At 46.3% G+C, this 22472-nt stretch overlaps 1 protein-coding gene across 4 annotated transcripts in view; it reads right to left on the minus strand.

The window, feature by feature from the left end:
* LOC112415986 (uncharacterized) overlaps positions 1–22472 on the minus strand; it is a 64555-nt gene that overhangs the window by 6425 nt on the left and 35658 nt on the right. For 3 of the 4 annotated variants that reach the window (XR_003006410.1, XR_003006409.1, XR_003006404.1), the window contains one exon: positions 21874–22132. Coding sequence is in view for 1 of the 4 variants with exons in the window: in XM_024769225.1 (XP_024624993.1) it covers positions 22023–22132 (110 nt within the window). In the remaining 3 variants the exon portion in view is untranslated. Of the gene's footprint in view, positions 1–21873; positions 22133–22472 lie in introns of those variants that run through there. The other variant, XM_024769225.1, reaches the window with a different exon arrangement.

Below are 22472 nucleotides of genomic sequence, written 5' to 3' on the forward strand. Positions count from 1 at the left end.
CCTGTTGAGGAACGACTGCCAGGGCCTCCTGCCTGCCTCTGCCTGCCCCCACCTGCCCCATGCTCGGCGCTGCGGGGCCATGGAGAGGACAGACTACAGGAGTTCCCTCTCCCTGTCCCAGCCCCATCCGTGGGTTGCACTTACCCCTGCCCACCTTCGGAAGTGATTTTTCAGCACCAGGACTTTCTGCATTTGGGATTTCATCGCCTAGCAAGGAGGTCCAAGGGCTGAGCCCCAGCCCAGACCCAGAATAGAAAGACGTTTGTTTTTGCACCTGCTTCTGCCTGGAGCTTGAGGGGTCTGTTGCAGGCCCTCTCCCCACTGCCCCAAGGGTGTGGGGAAGCGGCCCCAGGACAGGCTGATACCAGAGCCCAGGGTTCCCAGCCCACTCGTCTCCCCTACCACAGAAACATTGTGCTAGTGAAAGAAAGGGGGTCTCCAAGGCTGGGGTCTGAGGCTGGTTCCTGCTTATGCTTGCATGCTCCTAGTGTCGGCCTAAGAGCCGTAGGGTCTCTTTTTCAGGGCTGTGCGTCTGAGAAGTGGACACCCACATGCCACTGGAAGGACAGTGGATGCCCATGGCCTGTTGGCCAGTGAAAGGCAGTCCAGACTTTCCCAGCCCTTAAGGTGGGCTGGGACTGAGCTTTGCCTTTGGGAGTACATAGAAGGTGCCCAGGGCTCTCAGGAGCTCAAAGGGTGCGACGACTGCTGGGAGTACCCAGAGCTGGAACTGAGACCTGGCTAGGCTGTAGATAGCACTTAGGACAAAATGTGCATTGATGGGGTGCTGATGAGGTGCCAGGCACTGGGCAGAGCACCTGGTCCATGTGGATTGTCTCAGGGAAGCCTTGGAAACAATGGAGGTGGATCCCAGGAACGGGCCCATGTGGCAGAAGGCAAAGCGCAGGCCAAGAATGGGGGTGGGGATGGTTTACCCACGAGGGTGTGGTGAGGCGAGGGGAGCCTCTGCTGTCTCCCAGCCCTGGCCCTTTGTGCTCACCTTGGGTCCACTGGTCTCAAAAGTTACCTGCCCACAAATGTACAAAAGGTGAAGGCTCTGATGGCTGCCTCGCCCCTTGCTTCCCCTGTGAGGTCTTCTCTAGGAAGCCTTCCCTGACTACCTGTGCGTAGTGTCCCTACGTGACATTGTGTGCCCTGCCACCAGATCTGTGTGTCCGTTTGTATGTCCGTCGGTGTGTCCGTGCTCCTCACCCCAGACTGACCTTCAGGCGTGGACTGAATCTGATTCTTCTCTTGTATATCCCTCAGCCCTACCCAGCCTGGGATGGGCATCAATAAAACAAATTACTGACTGAACAAACCAAGGTGTGGGGATTGAAGACCTTGTGTAGGTGGGGGTTGGGGAGATGAGAGGCTGGGAGCCGGGGGCGCCCAGGAACGCGGTCCTCCAACCTCAGCCATTTGACTAACACTCCCCACAGTGCACCACTTGCACCGTCGTCTACATAACATCCTGACCTAAAATAAGCTTGCTTTATACTTAAATTTTATAATGCACTGAAAAAGCAAACTAAATCCATTGCTGTTTAAATGGACAAACCATTATCACTGGCCATAAAAAAAACCCAGAGAAATACAGTGGAGATAGATACAGAAATATGACACAATTCTAGCTGGATCCTCCCTGCTCTTCAAAGTTTTGAGCCCAAAGCCTGCCTACTGCATTCAAAGAGAAAAGTTTGTGTGCTGGGGGAAGGTTTTTCTGCAAATATTTATTGAGCACCTATACGTGCCAGGGTATAGAGCAGATAACAACGAGATGGCGTTTCAAGTATATGTACTTGTTTTTATCACCCCTTAACCTGAACATGAGCCAGTGGCCTTTGGTTTTGCTCAGAGACTGCACATGCTGTGGCACATACCCAAATATTTCAAAGACCTCACACACAGGTGACAGAATTCTCAACAGCTCAGAGACCTCAGGACACCTAGGGCATGAGCCTCCAAACAGCTCATAGACCTTATACATTGGATATTGGCTCCAAACCTCAGGGACCTCACACCCTGGGACATACATCTCCCTACAGCTCAGCAATCTCATACCTAGACACAAACCCCACATCACTGAGGCTGCACTGAAGCCAGGGGACACAGACCTCCAAAGAACTCCGATACCTCAGATGCTGCCTCGTACACTGCATTGGATTCATGGGCTAGAGATGCACGAACATCTCAAATACCTCACAGTCTGGAATACTGCTCCCCAAGCTATTTGGAGCCTTCACACCCTGATCATCGAGTCCCAAGCTGCCCAGAGGCCTCACAGCCTCAGATAACCCCCACCAAAACAGCTGAGATGTGACACCCCAGACATGGACCGCCCAAACACCCGAGAGGCTTCATACTCTGAACACAGATCCCTAAGTTATTCCAAAACCTCATACCTTAGACATGGACCCCCCAAGTTGCTGAGACACCCTGGAACACAGAGCACTAAACACCCCAGAGCCCTTGCTCCCTAGAACACAGTGCCGCAAACAACTCAGACTCAAGTCTTGAACACAGACCCCAAAGAGCTTAGAGATCTCAGAGCCCAGAAACAGACGCAGTTCAGAGAATTCCGACTCTGGGAAACAGATCTATACGTGGTTCAGCGACCTCACACCTTCTGACACAGACCCCTAAACAGTTCAGAGTCAGGGCATCCTAGGAAAGACTACCAAGCATTTCAGAGACCTCACGCTTTGCAACCCACATACATACCCAAAGAGTTCAGAGACCTGAAATTCTGACTACAGGCCCCCACAAAGCTCAGAGACTTCACAGCTGGTGATAAAGACCCACCAACTTCTTGAAGAACTTACAAACTTGGGTAAAGCTGGAGAAATGGTTCAGAGACCTCAGACCCTCTTCTCAGACCACCAGACAGCTGAGAGACCTCACGACACGAACATGATGCTAGACAGCACCAAAATCACATCCGCTGGGACATGGGACCTAACCCAGCTCAGCAACGTCACACTCTCGACAGATTCCTGTTCAGAGATGTCACGTACTGAACACAGATTTCCCCCAAATAGAGCCTTCAGACACTAAGACAGACCCCCAAACAGCTCAAAGGCCTCACATTCTAGTTCACAGAAGAGCTCAGAGATCTGAAGATCTGGACATGGATCCTTTACACAGCTTCTAGACTTCAGGTCCTGTGATACAGACCCCAGGTAACTCTGAGGTCACACGTCCTGGACACAGACCCCAAACAGCTTAGAAACCTCACATCCTAGGCTAACATCCCCAGCAAAAATCACAGACCCGCAAACGACTGAGAAATAGCACACCTTGGACTCAGACCTCAAAACCACTCAGGGAATTTGCACTTTGTACTCATATCCAGAAAGATTTCAGATACCTGACCTTTATGGACACAGATCACCAAACAGCCCAGAAACCTCACAAACCTGGGCAAAGTCTGCCACAAATGGCAGAGAGACCTCATAACTGGGACACAGACCCACAACAGCTTGGGGACCTCTCATCATGGAGGCACAAAAACGGCTCAGACACAGCACATCCTGGCTACGTGTGCCCACTCACAAGCACCTCACATTCTGGGACAGAAACCCCCATAGAGTTCATTAACCTCACAGCCTGGAAAGTAGACCCACAAACAGGCCAGAGACCTCACATGTCAGACATACAACACCAAAATACTCAGAGTTAACAAACCTTACACCCTAGGAGACAGACCCCTACACAGCTCAGAAACATAATAACCTGGACACGGACCCCCAAACACCCAAGAGACATCATAAACTGGTGACAGAACTCCAAACTGCTCAGAGACCTCAAACCCTGGAAACAGACCCCCTAGTAAGTCAGAGGCCTCACATCCTGGGACAGAGACTCCCCCAACAGGAGCTACCTCACCCTTGGAAACATACCCCAACGGTTAGGGACCTCAATATCAAGGGATACAGAGATCAGAGATCTCACACTCTGGCACACAGAGGTCTCAACCAGTAGAAAGACCTCAGCAGAAAGACCTCAAACTCTGGAAGCAGATCCTGAAACTGCCCCGAAAAATCACACCCAAAGACAAAACCCCCAGAATCAGAGAGAGCTCACTCCCTGGGACATGGGCTCAAAACGGATCAGAGGGGTGACACGCAAACAGCTGAGCCACCTCTCCCCTGGAAAGAGAGACTTCTAAGTAGTTCAGAGATATCATACTCTGCACAGAGACCACTACAGAGTTGAGAGATTTCACACACCGAATAAAGACCTCCAAATAGCTCAGAAAACTCACTAACCGGCACCCACCCACCCCCATCCCCCCATTAAAAGCTCAGAGAACTTGACCCTGGAACAAACCTCTAATGAGTCAGATAGCTCACACCCTGGGACTGAGGCCTCCTGAAAAGAAGACTTCACACCTGAAAATATGTCCCAAACGGGACCACAGACTCTAGGACAGTCACCCAAACAGCTCAGTGAACTCACCCCTGGAATGTAGACCAGAAGAAGCTCAGAACCCCCAAATCCAGGATTCAGAAATCCTTCTGAGACTTAGGATATAGACCCTAAAGTATAATTCAAAGAAAATATGCTGGATGCAGAACATTGAATAACTCAAGAGACCTCAAATTGTGAGACATACACACCCAAACAGATCAGGAAACTCACGCCCTGGGAAACACACACACACACACACACACACACACACACACACACACACAAACAGCTCAGAGAATTCAAATTCTAGGAAATCATGCCCCGAAAGAACAGACCTCACATCCTGTGACATACTCACATAAAGATCAAAAACCACACAGGCTGAGATATACACCCACAAACATTTCAGAGAAACAGCATCCAGGGACATATAACCACAAACAGATCACAGACCTCAATCCCTCCAACATTTGCACATAAAAATACAGACACATCGCATGCCGGGATACATGCTAACAAACAGATCAGAGCATTCATATCCTGGGAAATACACCAAAGAATGGACGGACCGGGTACTCACACCCACAAAGAGACCAGAGACTCAAATCCTGGGACACAAACCCAAAACACCTCTGACACTATGGAGAACAGTATGGAGGTTCCTTAAAAAACTACAAATAGAACTACCATATGACCCAGCAATCCCACTACTGGGCATATACCCTGAGAAAACCATAATTCAAATCTGAGACCTCACATGCTGGGACAAAGAAAGACAGGTCAAAACCGTGTGACCTGGGACACAGAGTCCCAAACAGGTGAGACACCATACACTGTTGACGGACATACAAAAACAGACCCTCACATCCTGAGACACACCACCACTAGGGATCAGGTATCTCACGTCTTGAAGTACACCTACAAACAAATGTGACAGCCGGGGACAGGGACCCCCACATGGATCAGAGACTTCACACCCTTGGACATACACCCACAGACAGGTAATAGACCTTGCAAGCTGGAAATACACACAGAACTAGATGAAACACCTCTCATGCTGGGACATAGACCCTAAAAGAGGTCAGAGAACTTATGTCTTGGGACAGATGCCCACAATCACAACAGAGACCTCAGACCCTGAGACACAAAACATCAGACAGAGAGCATACACCACGGAATGTACACCCACAAAGGGATCAGATACTGCCCACCCTGGGACATACATCAAAAAAGACCAGAGAGAGGCACATTCCAGGAAATATACTTTAAAATCCTGGGAAACAGCAAAATGTACACGCAAAGTGGAGAGAGACACACATTCTGGAATACTCACCCACAAAGAGATTAGAGACCTCAAACACTGGGACATTCGCCCACAAGCAGATCAGAGACCACACAACCTGGGACACATACCAACAAACAGTTTGGGATTTCACATCCTGGAATAAACAGCAAGAAATAAATCAGAGACCTCAAAAGCTTGACAATACACATGAAGATATCAGGGCTATCACATACTGGGACATATAGTGACAAAATGTTCACTGACCTCACATGCTGGGAAATACACACAGAAACAGATCAGAGGGAATCCCCTGGTGGTCCAGTGGTTAGGACTCGGCACTTTCACTGCCGGGACCCAGGTTCAATCTCCGGTTGGGGAACTAAGATCCTGCAAGCTGCGTAGTGTGGCCAAAAAAAAATAAAAATGGAACAAAGAAAGAAAGAAAGAGATCAGAAACCTCGCATCCTAGGACACACACCCTCAAATAGATCACAGACATGAAATCCTGCAAAACACCCACAAACCATTTACAAACCTTGCATCCTGGAACATACAACAAATCAGAGACCTCACATCTGGCGACTACACCCAAAGAGAATACAGATAACACATCCTCAGACAGACACCCAGAAGCATATCAGTGACCTGAGGTTCTGGGAAGAAAACAGCAAACAGATCAGAGACCTCGCATCAGCAAAATAAACACGCAAAGTGGAGAGAGACACACATTCTGGAATACCCATCCACAAACAGCTCCCCCCAAAATCACATATTGGGAAATACACCCACAAACACCTCAGAGACTTCACATCCTTGGACATTCCCCAACAGACCAGACACATCAAAACCTACAAATCAGGCTTCCCTGGTGGCGCAGTGGTTGAGAGTCTGCCTGCCGATGCAGGAGACGTGGGTTCGTGCCCCGGTCCGGGAAGATCCCACATGCCGCGGAGCGGCTGGGCCCGTGAGCCATGGCCGCTGAGCCTGCGCGTCCGGAGCCCGTGCTCCGCAACGGGAGAGGCCACAACAGTGAGAGGCCCGCGTACTGCAAAAAAAAACCCCAAAAACCCTACAAATCACACATGGAAATCAGTCCTCATATATAGGGGGATACACCCACAAATAGATCAGAGGGCTCAAGTCCTGGGATGTAAATTGACAAAAAGATTACAGACCTCACAGCCTGGATACAAAACAAACAAACAAAGACTTCAAAGCCTGCAACATCCATCCACAATCAAGTTAGATACTCCATGAGCTGAAAAATACACCCAGAAAATACACCGGATGGCAGACGGGACATCTTGTGGCATAGCCCACAAACAGGTCAGAGGATCCAAGCATTGTAACTTCAAATCTCTCTCTCTGACCTCACAACATCTGCCATCACATCACCTTTTGTGACTTTACTTATGTCACCATATAGTCCTCCCTGTCTCGACACGCACAGTCACTTGGTCTTCTCTGATCCTGAAGGTTCTGCCTCTCTCATATAAAGATTATACTGTGACCATACTGGACCCTCCTAAGTACTCCAGGATAACTGCCCCAATCTCAGGTTGCTTACTAATACATATCTGCCAAGTCCCCTTTTCCAGGTAAGACAACACATTAACAAGTTCCAGGAATGGGGTGAGGACATATTTGATGATCCATTATTTGAGCAAACAGAATATACATGCACAAACAAAAAGAAACCTCACATCCTGGGACATACATCCATGAAGTGCTCAAAAAATTCACATCTGGAACCACTCACCTCCAAAGAAGTCAGAGACCTTCCACCCAGGGACATACATGCAAAAGATGAGAGAGCCACACATTCTGGAACGTTCACCAAATAATGCTTAGAGTCCTCACACCCTGAGAATTAAACTCACAAAGGCATAAGAGAACGCCCTCTCTGGGACACCCCCCCCCCCCCCGAAGAGAAGAGGGACCCGACATGCTGGGATATACACCCACAAAGAGATCAAGGATCCACATTCTAGGACCCCCAAATACACTAGACCTCTGACTCTGGGACATACACACACAAAGAGCAGAAAGAAAGCCCACATTCTCTGACATATACACACAAACAGATCAGGGACCTCACAAACTGGGACATATAACCCCAAATAGAACAGACCTCATATACCCTTTTACAAACACACCCAAGGAGATGATACACTCACATGTGACATACACGCACAAACAGATCAAAGACCCGATCTGAGAAATACAACCCAAACCACACCAGAGACCTCCAATCTTGCAACATGAACTGACAAACAGGTTACAGACCTCACGTGCTGGTAAATGCACCCAGATAAATACAGACACCGGAAATCTTGGGGCACACAGACTCAAGGAGATCGGAGAACTCAGATCCTGGGATACACACCCACAAACAGAGATCCTCCCAGAGACAAGTGCACGGAAATAAACCCAGAAGCACACCGGAGAGCTGTCAACATGGGACATGCACCCACATCCTGAAATACGCACCCAGAACGAGCTTAGAAATCTCACATCCTGGAATATATCTATCTCTATCTCTATCGATCTATCTATATCTATATCAATACTGATATACATAGACTTTAAAAGGTAAGAATTTCACTTCACAGCATATATGCCAACAGACAAGTAAAAAATGCTTAAAATATCCCCGTAAGACATCAGACATCTTACAACCTGGAATAAACACCCACAAACAGCTCAGAGACCTCACACTCTGGGATGTACATTCACAAAACATCAGAGACCTCACATCCTGTGACATGCATTGAGAAACAGATCAGAGAACTCACCTCCTGGGAAAACACCCTCAGACACATCAGAGACCTCATACCCTTGTTCATTCCCCAGTGAAAAGATCAGACACTTCAGGGACTTCCCTGGTGGCGCAGTGGTTAAGAATCCACCTGCCAGTGCAGGGGACACAGGTTCGAGCCCTGGTCCAGGAAGACCCCACATGCCGGGGAGAAACTAAGCCCGTGCACCACAACCACTGAGCCTGTGCTCTAGAGCCCGCGAGCCGCAACTACTGAAGCCCGCGCACCTAGAGCCAGTGCTCTGCAACAAGAGAAACCACCGCAATGAGAAGCCCACACATCACAACAAAGAGTAGCCCCCGCTCACCACAATGAGTGAAAGCCCATGCACAGCAACGAAGACCCAGCACAGCCAAACAAAACAACAAAAAAAAAGATCAGATACTTCACACTATCAGACAAGAGACAAGTACCCACAAACAGATGAGGGAATTCCCATCATGGCATATACACCTGGCTTCACTCACCAGCAAACATACCAGAGGCCTCACATCATGAGACTGAGACAAACAGATCAGGAAGCCTCATATAATGGGACCTAGACCTAGAAACAGATCTGGGCTTTCAAGCAAAGGGAAATCTACCCACAGAGAGCTCAGAATCCTTACACCCTGAGCATGCACACCTCAACAGTTCAGAGAACTCACATCCTGGGACCTGTACACAAACTCAGGTCAAACTCAGATCAGAGACCTTCTCTCCTAGGACATATGCCCCAAAACAGCTGTGCCCACAAATTCTGGGACACACATCAAAGAGATCAGAGACCTCACATCCTGGTTCAAACACCTGCACACAAATCAGAGACCTCCCAACCAGCAGACACAAACCCACAGATGGTGGAGTTCACATCCTGGAATGTGCACAACCTGGGACATTGTGTTCGTCTCCTTCCTTCCTCCCTCCCTTCCTCCCTTCCCTCTTTCTCTCTCTCTCTCTCTCTCCTCCCTTCCTTCCCTTCCTTCCTTTCTTCTTTCTGAAAAGAAGGCCACATTTATTCCACTTCTTTTTTTTGGCTGCACTATGAGGCTTGTGGGATCTTAGTTCCCCGACCAGGGATTGAGCCCAGGCCCTCGACAGTGAAAGCGCGGAGTCCTAACCACTGGACCACCAGAAAATTCCCTATATTCCATTTCTTGAAGGTGCAGGCCTTTTATCTCCTCAGGACTTGGTGCTGTAACAAATCACCATAATCTTATTGTCATAAAACAACACAAATATGTTATCTTACATTTCTGCAGATCAGAAGACTGGCAAGGAGTCTTACAAAGTAAAAGTCAAGGTGTCAGCAGAGCTGGCCTCCTTCTAGAGTTCCTAAGCGAGAATCCAGTTCCTATAGGCCGCCTGCATTCCCGAGCTCATGGCCCCTTCCTCCATCTTCAAAGTCAGCAGTGTTTCATCTTCAAATGTCTCTCTCTTTGTATTCACCTATCTCTATCTCCATCTCTCTTTGATCTCTGCTTATGTCATCACGTCACCTTTTCTGACTCCACTTCTGTCATGACATTGTGTTCTCTGACTCTCGCCTTCATGCTTCCCTCATATAAGGACACTTGTGATTACACTGGGCCTACCCAGGTAATCTGGGATAACCTCCTCATCTCAGGATGCCTAAATTAATCATACCTGCAAAGTCCCCTTTTCCATGTAAATTAACATAATCATAGTTTCCAGGGCTTAGGAAGTGGACCTCTTGGCGGGGTGCTGTTATTCAGACACCAAAGACATACATGCACAAACAGCTCACAGAGCTCACGCTCTGAGTCATACACTTCCAAATAGATGAGACACCTCCCACCCTGTCATATTCCTCCAAAAAGAACAGAGAGACATACATTTTGGAACACATACCCCAAAAGTGCTCAGAGTCCTCAATCACTTGGAATTAAACTCACCATCTGGGACATACACACACAAATTGCAGAGAGAAACACATTCTTAGACATAAACCCACAAAGAGCAGCAAACTGAACAGACCTCACACCTTGGATAAACCCACACAAAGAGATCAGGCACTCATATACTGTGATAAACACTCACAAACAGATCAGGGACCTCACAACCTGAGATAGACACCAACAACCAAATCAGAGATCTCAAATCCTGCAATATACACCCGCCATCAAGTCAGAGACCTCATATGCTAGGAAAAAAAGAACCAGAAACCAATCATAGACCTGAGATCTTACAACATATGCCCATTAAAAGGTCAGAGAGCTTGTATTTTGGGACATCCTCCCAAACAGGTCAGAGGTTTCAAAACAAGGGAAATGACCCACCGAGAGCTCAGTAACCTCACAGCCTGGACATACACACCTTCAGATCAGGTAAGTATACAGATATAGACATAGATATAGATATATAGACACAGACTCACACATATATCAGCAAACAAACCAGAAATCTCATAAGCTTGGAAGTATCCTCCCCAAATTTCAGAGATCTGACAACCTGGAACGTGCACACCCCAAGAGCTCAGAGAACTCACATCCTTGGAACGAACATTCATAAAGAGTTCAGAGACCGAACACTTCCTAGGACAAGCCAAAAGCAAATGGACTAGAGAACTCAGATCCTGGGAGAACACCCTCCTACAGGTTGGAGACTTCACACTCTGGTTCACTGGCCAGTGAACACATCAGACATTTCACACCATCAGATGCTACCAAAAAAAGATCAGGGCATTCACATCCTGGGACACAGACCAACAAAGGGATTACAGACCTCACCACCCGGACATGTAGCCACAAACAGATCAGAGACCTCAAACAAATAGTTCAGAGGCCTCACACCATGTGATATACACCATCAAACAGATCAGGGAGCTGAAATCCTGGGATATGCATCCACACACAGATTAGAGACCTCACAACCTGCACATGAAGTCACAAAAAGACCACAGACTTCAAACTCTGCAACGCATACCCACAAATAGATCAGAAACCTCAAGCCCTGGGTCATATATAAGAAACAAATCAGAAAGTTCACATCCTGGGATATATTCCACAATGTTGAGGTCATAGATACCTGAGACCCACAAATGGATCAGAGACCTCAAGTCCTGCAACCCACAATCACAATCAAGTCAGAGATCTTTCAGGGTAAGAAAACACCAGAAACAGATCAGAGACCTCACATACTGGAATGTGCTCCCCAGAGCAGCTCAGACACCTCACATCCTAGGACACGCACACACAGAGAATGTGTGGAGACCTCACATTCTGAGACATATCCCCACAAACAGCTACAAGACCACAAGTTCTGGGACACACATCCTCAAACATTCAAAGACCTTTCAACATGGTTCATACACCCGCACACAGATCAGAGACCTCCCACCATCAGACACACACTCACAAACAGATCGTGGACTTCACATCCTGGCATGTGCACCGACAACCAGATAGAGACATCACAACCCGGCACACTGTTCATTTCCTATCGCTGTTGTAACAAGTCACAATCTTAGTATCATAAAACAACACCAGTTCATTACCTTACGTTTCCACAGGTCAGAAGCCAAAAAATGGGTTTCAATGGGCTAAACTCAAGTTGTGGGCAGAGCTTCATTGCTCCTGGAGGCTCTCGGGGAGAAGCTGTTTCCTTGCCTTTTCCAGTACCTGAAGCTGCCTGCGTTTCTTAGCTCGTGGCCCCTTCCTCCAACTTTCAAGCCAGCAGCGTTTTCATCTTCAAATCTCTCTCTCTGATTTCTATTTCTGTCATCACATCTGCTTCTCTGACTGACCGCTCTGTCTCTCTCCTATAAGCACCCTTGTGATGACACTGTGCTCACCTGGTAAATTCAGGATAATCTCCATCTCAAGATGATTACTTAATCACATCTACAAAGGACTTTTTAACTTGTTCCAGAGATTAGGACATGGACAGCTTTCAGGGACCTTTATTCCACCAACCCCAGATATACTTCCACAAGCAATTAAAAACACCCCATCCTGAGATGTATGCGCATAAGTAGCTCAAAGACCTCACATTCCATGCCATGCAATTCCAAGTAGGTCAGACACCTCCCAACCTTGGCCATACATCCAAAAAAGAAGTGAGGCACACGTTCTGTGTCATCTACCCACAAACACGGTAGGGACCTCACAAACTGGTACATATAACCACAAATAGAAGACATCTCACATCCTTGACAAACACACACAAAGAGATCAGAAACAAATACTGAGATAGAAAGGCAAAAAGAGAACAGAGACCTCATCTGAGAAATGCGCCCACACACAGAAGAGAGACCTTGTATCCCAAGGCATACACCCACAAACAGATCAGAGATCTCAAGTCCTGCAACACACACCCACAATCAAAGAAGAGACCTCACATTCTAGGAAAAACACCTCGAGGCTGACTGTATACCTGACATCTTCACAGAACACCCACAAAGAGTTCCAAGGGTTCATGTCTTGGGACACAGACCCACAGAAAGATCAGAGACCTCAAGTCCTATGAAATACAGCCATAATGAGCTTCAAACCTCACACCTGGATATACACACCGAAACAGATCAGAGACCGCTCATCCTGGTATGTATATATGCATATACATATGTATTTATATATATGTATATGTATATATGTGTATCTATATATGTATATACATACATCACCAAAAGAATCAGAAATCTCCTATTTCAGAAATACCTGTGAAACATCCAAGACCTACCAACCTAGACATAACTAACTCACAGACATCTCAGAGACCTCATACACGTACACACAAAAACAGTGCAGACAGACTTAGAGAGCAAACTTATGGTTACCAGGGGGGAAGGGTGGGGGGGTGGGATAGTTAGTGAGTGTGGGATTGACATGTACACACTACTATATTTAAAATGGAAAACCAACAAAGACCTACTGTATAGCACAGGGAACTCTGCTCAATATTATGGAACAACGTAAATGGGAAAAGAATTTGGAAAATAATAGGTACATATATATGTATAACTGAATCACTTTGCTGTACATCTGAAACTCACACAACACTGTTCATCAACTATACTCCAATATAAAAGAAAAAGTTAAAAAATAATCAGTGCAGAGACCTCATATCCTGGGACATGCACTCACAAACAGACCAGAGCCCGCATGTCCTGGGATGTACACCCACAGAAACCTCAGAGCCCACAATTTTAGGGGGACACACACTCTCAAACAGGTCAGAGATCTCTCGCCCTGGTTCACACAGCCACACACAGTTCAGAGACCCCCACCATCAGACACACACTCACAAACACTGTGGAGTTCACATCCTCGGACAGCCAGATAGAGACACTGCAACCCGGGACACCGTATTCGTTTCTTATTGCTGTTCTAACAAATCACCACAATCTTAGTATCATGAAAAAACACAAATTTACTTATTATATTACATTTGTGTAGGTCAGAAACCCCAAAATGGGTCTTACAGTCCTAAAGTAAGGTGCAAACACAGCTGTCTTCCTTCTGGAGACTCTAGGGAGAATCCATTTTCTTGCCTTTTCCAGTTTCCAGAACTGCCTGCATTCTTGGTCCCTGGCCCCTTCCTACACCTGCACAGCCATAATCACTTCATCTTCAAATCTCACTGATCTCTGACTCTGCTTCCATCATCATATCTCCTCTCCGATTAGGGCTCCCTGGTCACATGCCCTTTGCTGGGACCTATTATTTGCCCAACTACAGACATATATGCACAAACAATTAGAAATGTCACATCCTAGAATACACTCCCAACAACAGCTCAAGGACTTCACAAGCTGGGACACATACCCACAAACATGTCCATCATAAGATCACTGTATCTGACCTGGCCCATGTCATTACTTTGTGTTCCTGACAATAACCATCCTGTCGCCCTCATTTCATTGGATTACATTGGACCCACCTAGAAAACCTAAGAAAATCTCCCCATCTCAATATGCTTAATTTAATCACATCTGCAAAGTACCTTTTAACACGTAAGGTCACATCTTCACAGTTTCCAAGGATGAGAACATGAGACAAGGATTACGACATCTTTAGGAGGCCTTAAGTCGGCAGAGCAGAGACATACACACACAATTAGAGACCTCACATCACAAAACACACACCTCCAAAAAGCTCGAAAAGCTAAAATCCTGGGGCATGCACCAGAAATAGCTCACATCCCTCATCCGGAGTCTCACATCTAGAAAGAAATCAGAGACCTTCTACCCTCAGACATATATCTAAAGAGAGCAGAGAGATGTACATTGTGGGACACATAACCACAAACAGACAGACCTCACACCCTTGACTAACACGCAAAAGAGACCAGAAAAAAAAACTACATACTGTGATACACACACAAATGGATCAAAGACCTCATCTGAGAAATACAACCAAAAATGGCTCAGAGACCTCAAACCCAGCAATAAGAACCTACAACATGTTAGAGAGCTCATATAAAGTAATGAGCTCATATAAGTAATTAAAGATACTTGACATCTTGGAGAATATACCGACAAGGAGATGAGAGAGCTCAAATCCTAGGGCACATACCTGCAAACAGATCAGAGACCTCAACCCTGAGATATACATCCAAAAAGAGCTTGGAAACCTCATACCTTGGATATACATACTTTAACACATAATAAACCTCTCATCCTGTTATATGTTTGAGCATATAAATCAGAAATCTCATACGCTTGCAAATAACACCAAAAGCATCAGAGATCTAACACCCTGCGGTATACAACCTCCAACAGCTCAGGGAACTCACGCCTGGGATGTACATCCACAAAGGGCTCTGAGACCTCACGTCCTAGGACCTGTATTCAGAAACAGATCAGAGAACTCACGTCCTGGGAAAACATCCTCAAACACATCAGAGTCGTTCTAACCTGGTTCATTTACCAGAAAACAGATCTGAATCTTCACACCATTAGACATATACCACCCCGCCCCCTCCTGACACACACACAAAGATCAGAGAGTTCACATCCTGGGATACACCTCAACAAACAGATTAGAAACCTCACAACCTGGACATGTAACTCAAAGAGACCACAGACCTCAAACCCTGCAACCTATGCCTTCAAAAAGATCAGAGAGGGGCTTCCCTGGTGGCACAGTGGTTGAGAGTCCGCCTGCCCATGCAGGGGACACGGGTTCGTGCCCCGGTCCGGGAAGATCCCACGTGCCGCGGAGCGGCTGGGCCCGTAAGCCATGGCCGCTGAGCCTGCGCGTCCGGAGGCTGTGCTCCGCAGCTGGAGAGGCCACAACAGTGAGAGGCCCGCGTACCGCCAAAAAAAAAGATTTCACACTCTGAGAAATATACCAACAAACAGAACAGGGGACATCACGGGATATACTCCAGAACACATCAGAGACCGTATACAACCAGACACCCACAACTAGATCAGAGATCTCAAATCCTGCAACGTACACTCACACAAGTACGTCAGAGACCAGACATGCTATGAAAAAGAGCCAGAAATAGATCACAGAACGAATATCTTGTGACATATACCTGCAAAGAGATCAGAGAGCTCATGGACAAGGACAAGTATTCACAAGAGATCAGAGGATTCGGGCCAAGGGACGTACACTCACAGCGAGCTCTTTGAAACCTCACAACTTGGATATTCATAACTAAACAGATTAGAGACCTCATATTCTGGTAGATGTACCACCAAGGAAAGCAGAAAGTTCACTATCATCAGAAATACCTCCAAAACACACCAGAGACCTAATAACCTGGAATGCAAACCACAGACATCTTAAAGACCTCATATACCATAGGAGTTCCCCAGCAGTCCAGTGGTTAGGTCTCAGTGCTTTCACTGCCATGGACCTGGGTTCAATCCCTGATCTGGGGAACTAAGATCCCACAAGCCACAAGGCCAAAAAAAGACCTCATATACTGGACATACACCCTGAATCAGCTCAGAGACCTAGCATCCTAGGACACATACAGATTAGAGACCTCACATTCTGAGACATAAACCAACAAACAGCTCAGAGACCACAAATTTGGGGACACACACCCTCACACCATCAGACGCACATTCACAGATGATGGAGTTATCATCCTGGGATGTGCACTTACAACCAGATAGAGACATCACAACCCGGGACACTGTGCTCATTTCCTATCACTGCTGTAACAAATTACTACAATCTTAGTGTTGTAAAACAACACTAATTTATTATCTTACATCTCTATAGGTCAGAGACCCAAAACTGAGTCTTACAGAGATAAAATCAAGTTGTTGGCAGAGCTACCTTCCTCCAGGAGGCTCCAAGAGAGAATGCACTTCCTTGCATTTTCCAGTTTTAGAGGCTGTCTGCAGTCTTTGGCTCATGGCCCCTTCCTCCATCTTCAAAGCCAGCAGTGTTTCATCTTCAAATGTCTCTCTTATCTCTTTGCTCTCTGCTTCAGGTGTCATATCTCCTTCTCTGACTCTGCTTCCATCATGACATCACCTTCTTTGACAGCTTGCATTGTCACAGTGTTATTTCTGACTCTCACCATCCTGCCTCCCACACGTAAGGACCTTAGTGATTACACTGGGCCCACCTGGATAATCCAGGATAAACTCCCAGCATTAAAGTGATTAACGTAACTGCATCTGCAAAGTCCCTTCTGCCAGAAAGTTAACATAGTCACAGGCTCCAGGGATTGAGACATGGATATCGCTGAGTGCCAGTCTTCAACTGAACAGAGACATACATAAATAGACACATACCTTGGGATACACACATCCACAAACTAATCAGGGAGCTTACACCTGAAATACACACCCACAAACAGATCAGGGACCTAAAAACCTGGAAAATATAGGCATAAAGAAATTACAGGGACTTCCCTGGTGGCGCAGTGGTTAAGAATCCGCCTGCCAATGCAGGGGACACGGGTTCGAGCCCTGGTCCGGGAAGATCCCACGTGCCGTGGAACAAGTAAGCCTGTGCACCGCAACTACTGAGCCTGCGCTCTAGAGCCCATGCGCCACAACTACTGAGCCCACGTGCTGCAACTACTGAAGCCCATGCACTACAGCCCGTGCTCTGCAACAAGAGAAGCCATCGCAATGAGAAACCCACACACCACAACGAAGAGTAGCCCCTGCTCGCCGCAACTAGAGAAAGCCCACGTGCAGCAACGAAGACCCAATGCAGCCAAAAATAATAAATAAATAAATAAATAAGAAATCACAGACCTCAAATCCTGCAACGTAAGCCTAAAAACAGTTCAGAGACCTCACGTGCGGGGTAGTACACCCAGAAATAGATTAGCGTTCTCACACCAGCACATATACTAACAAACATGTGAGAGCCCTCAAAGCCTGGTACATACACTCATAAAGAGTTCAGCTATATCACTTGCTGGAATTCACTTCTAAACAGATCAGAAACTTCACAATATATACCCACAAATCCATCATGGCCCTCCCTCCCCGGGACATACACACACAAAGAGCTCAGACACCTCACTCTGGGACATTCACCACCAAGCAGATGAGAGACTTCAAATCCTGGAATATAAAACAAACAGACCAGAACATCCACAACCCCGAAAAAATTCGTGAGCAGACATCACATACTGGAACATAGGAATGAACAGAGAAGGGACTTCATACCATGAAACACAACCACAGAGAGGTCACAAACCTTACACTCTCTGGACATACACACCCTAAGAGATCTAAGACTTCATATGCTATGGTATGTACCCCAAAACAAATCAGAAATCTCAAATCTTGGGAAATAATCCTCCTAGCAGATCAGAGAACTCACAGCGTGAGATGTACACCCATTAAAAAGTAGAGAGGACTTCCCTGGTGGCGCAGTGGTTGAGAGTCCGCCTGCCAATGCAGGGGACACGGGTTCGTGCCCCGGTCCGGGAAGATCCCACATGCCGCGGAGCGGCTGGGCCCGTGAGCCATTGACGCTGAGCCTGCGCGTCCGGAGCCTGTGCTCCGCAACAGGAGAAAAATGATCAGAGACCTTAAATCCTGGGAATTAGGCCCACAATGAGATCTGAGACCTTACATCCTGGGATATGTACCCTAAAACAGATTAGAAATCTCACCCCTGGACAAACATACCCAAACAGATCAGAGACCTCACATCCTGGGACAAATGCCTACAAACAGCTGGGGTTCTTACATCCTGGGACATAAATGCACAATCAGATCAGGCCTTACACCCTTGATAAACACACACAAACAATCAGAGACCCCCATTCTGTGATGTACACCCACAAAGAGATTAGGAACCTCACAACCTGGGACATACATACATAATATACCAGAGAACTCAAATCCTGCAGTATCCACCAAAAACAGATCAGAGACCCCACATACTGGGGAAAACATTCAGAAATGAAGCAGAGTCCTCTCAAATTGGAATATATCACTCAAAAGAGAGGAGACAGCTCATATCCTGGGAATACACCTGCAAATAAATTAGGGGCCTCACATCACAGGACATACACCCTTACACAGGTGAGAGACCTTACCTCTCTCATTGGGGAAATACATTGAGGAATAGATGACAGCCTCACGTCAAGGGATATACACCCCTGAAAAGATAAGAGACATCACATGATGGGACATATACTTGCGAACAAGTTGGCAGTGTCAAACTCTAGGAATTAAACCCATAAATCAGCAACCTTACACCCAAGGACTCACAACCACAAATAGGTCAAAGACAACATTTTTTTACACACACCCATGTAAGAGACCTCACATATAGGAACATACAATGACCAACAGTCACAGACCTCACATCCTGGAACATACAATGACAAAAAAGGTCATAACCATCAAAAGGTCATAAACCAGTAAATAATCCCCCAAACTGATCAGAGACCTCACACCATGGGACCTATACCCAAAAAGACCTCATAAGCCTCACACACTGAGACATAACCCACAAGAAAAAGAAACCTTACAACCAGGTTCATTCAACCCACAAACATATCAGAGGACTTACATTTTTGACATACACCCATGAACAATACCTCACATACTGGTAATTATAGTGACAAGAAGATCACAGATCTCAGATCCCGGGACCTATATGCACAAACAAATCAGTGACCTCTCACTCTGCAACAGACATCCACAAACATATCAGAGCTCTCCCATTCTGGTGAATATACCCACAAATAGATCAGGACCTCACAACTGAGACCTACACACACAAAGAGATTGGAGACCTCACATCCTGGGATATTGCAGAAACAACACAGATACCTAAAATTCCAAGACATAAAGCCACAAACACAACACAGACATCACACCTCGGAATTATAACCATAAGAGATGAAAGACTTCAAACTCTTGATACGGCTATGAAAAGATCAGAGACCTTACATACAGAGACTTATATGGACAAACAGATCAGGGGCTTTCTTACTGTGGGACATACACCCAGAAACAGATCAGAGTCCTCATGCTCTGGGAAATACACCCACCAACAGACCTTGACATACACCAAGGAAGACAGACTTACATAGTAGTGTACAGCAACAAAACAGATCAGAGACCTTACATTCTAGGAAATATACCACCCAACAGACCAGAGACCTCACACCTTGGGATATATACCAACAAGGAGCTCAGAGACTTTTCACCATGGGACACACATGCCCAAAGAGGTCAGACACCTACATCATAGGTCATACAGCCACAAACATACTTGAGAACTCCCCAAAAAAAAACACAGGTCAGAGACCTCATTCCCTGGGACATATGAACACAAAAGTATCAGAGAGCTCATATCCTTGACATATACCCATGAAGAGAGACCTCACATACTGAGACATATACAGGGACAGAGAGATCTGAGACCTCATTCTGGGACATATACCCAGAAATAGATGACAGATTTCACATTGTGGGACATACACCCACAAAGAGTTCAAGGAACTTACATACGGGGAACTATACCCACAAACACTTTAGAGACCTCACACCCACACCCACAAACACAGCAGAGACCTCACACTCTGGGACATACACCCTCAGATAGAATAGTCCTCATATCCTGCAACACACACTTAACCAACAGATCAGAGTACTTATACCCCCAGAAAACCACAACCAAAAAAGCTCAGAAATATAACAACCAGGGAAATATATCCACAAAGAGCTCAGAGACCTCATATCTTGGGACATATACCACAAACAGATCAGAGAGCTCACACACAGGCACATATACCCACAAAGAGATCAGAGCTCTAACATCCAAGGGCATAAACCCCAAAAACAGATCAGAGACTTTATACATTTGACATACACCCAAGAAGAGAGATCTCACATCCTGTGACATACAATGACAAACAGATCAGAGGTCTCATACCCTGAGATATATACCCTCAAGCAGATCAGAAACCTTATACCATTGGACATACACCCACAACAGAGCAAAAACCTCATGCCCTGGACATATACATCCAAATAGATCAGAGAACTCACATCCTGGAATATACACCCACAACCAAATCAGAAATCTCTCATCCTGGGAAACAAACACCCAAACAGATCAGAGAGACATCATAACCTGAGACACACACTCAAAGAGCTCAGATACCTCACACCCTGGTATATATGCCCGTGAACAGAGACGTCATATACTGCAACATTCAGTCACAGTCATGTCCGGGATCCCACACATTTGGGACGTACATCCACAAACAGCATAGGAACCTTATAACACCCATAAACCGTTTAGAGAGCTGAAGCCCTAGGACACAGATTCCCCCTGCCCTCAAAATCAGTAATATCAATATCTGGACACAGACCCTCAAACACCACAGAAACTTCATATCCAGGAACTCAGTGGCCCAAACAGCTCTGACACCCAGTGCCCTGGATGCAGCCTCTAGTCACCTTGGTGATATCGCTTTCTAGGACATAAAAATCCATATAACTCAAAGAAGAAACAAAACCTGTACGCAGTCCTTCAAAGAGTTCAAGGCTGTGAAACCTGAGACACAGACTCCCAAACACCTCAGTGCCCTCATATCCAGAACAGACTGCTAGAGGGCTCAGAGACTTCAAATCCTGGACCCAAGTACAAAGTATTTTAGAGACGTCATACCCTGGGATTAAGGATCCCAAATAGTTATGATCACATTCTAGACATGAACAGAAAAACAGCCCAGAACTCCCTTAATTTTGGACGTAGATCCTCAAATAGTTCAGAGATCTAAAACACAGGGAGAGAACCCAAAGAGATCAGAGACCTAAAAATGTGAAACACAGAATGCTTAAAACATGCAGATATGGATACAGGTTACAAAAAACTCAGGAAACTGGAACCCTGAACAGAGACTCTCAAAGAGCTCAGAAACACCACAAATTACCCCAAAATTTAGCAGCTTAAAACAATGGTAAACATTAATTATCTCACACAGTTTTGGGGAGTCAGGAACTCAGAGCAGCTTAGCTGCATCATTCTGGCTTTGGTCTCTTGGGCTACAGTCATCTGAAGGCTGGAGTGGGGCCAGAAGCTCCACTTCCATGTTGGATCACTCACATGGCTGGTGAGTTAGTGCTGGCTTTTGGCTGAGGTGCTTCAGTTCTGTGGTACAGGTGTCTCCCCAAGGGGCTGCTTGAGTGTCCTCACAACATGGTGGCTGGCTTCCACTAGAGCAAGAGATCCAAGAAAGAGCAAGGCAGAAGCCAAAATGCCTTTTAAACTTCCCTCTAAGTAAACACTGCTTTGCTGCATCCACAAATTGGTAAATTTTATTATCATTTTCATTTCATTCAAACTATTTTTAAAATTTCTCTTCAGGCTTCTTTGACTCACTGAGCCTCTGCACCCTCCCCCTCAGCCCCTGCCTCTTGAATAAATGCACAAACCTGTCTCTCTTATCACCAGACTTACAGTCTTCACAAAAGGAACAATGTTTTTTCCTCACTGTGTACCCTTGCCTCATGGTATACAGCCTATTATGTCTGTTCTCAAGAGAACAGCTGAAGT

The sequence above is a fragment of the Neophocaena asiaeorientalis genome, unplaced genomic scaffold, assembly GCF_003031525.2.
Source record: "Neophocaena asiaeorientalis asiaeorientalis breed wild unplaced genomic scaffold, Neophocaena_asiaeorientalis_V1.1 scaffold671, whole genome shotgun sequence".
Taxonomy (NCBI): Eukaryota; Metazoa; Chordata; class Mammalia; order Artiodactyla; family Phocoenidae; genus Neophocaena; species Neophocaena asiaeorientalis.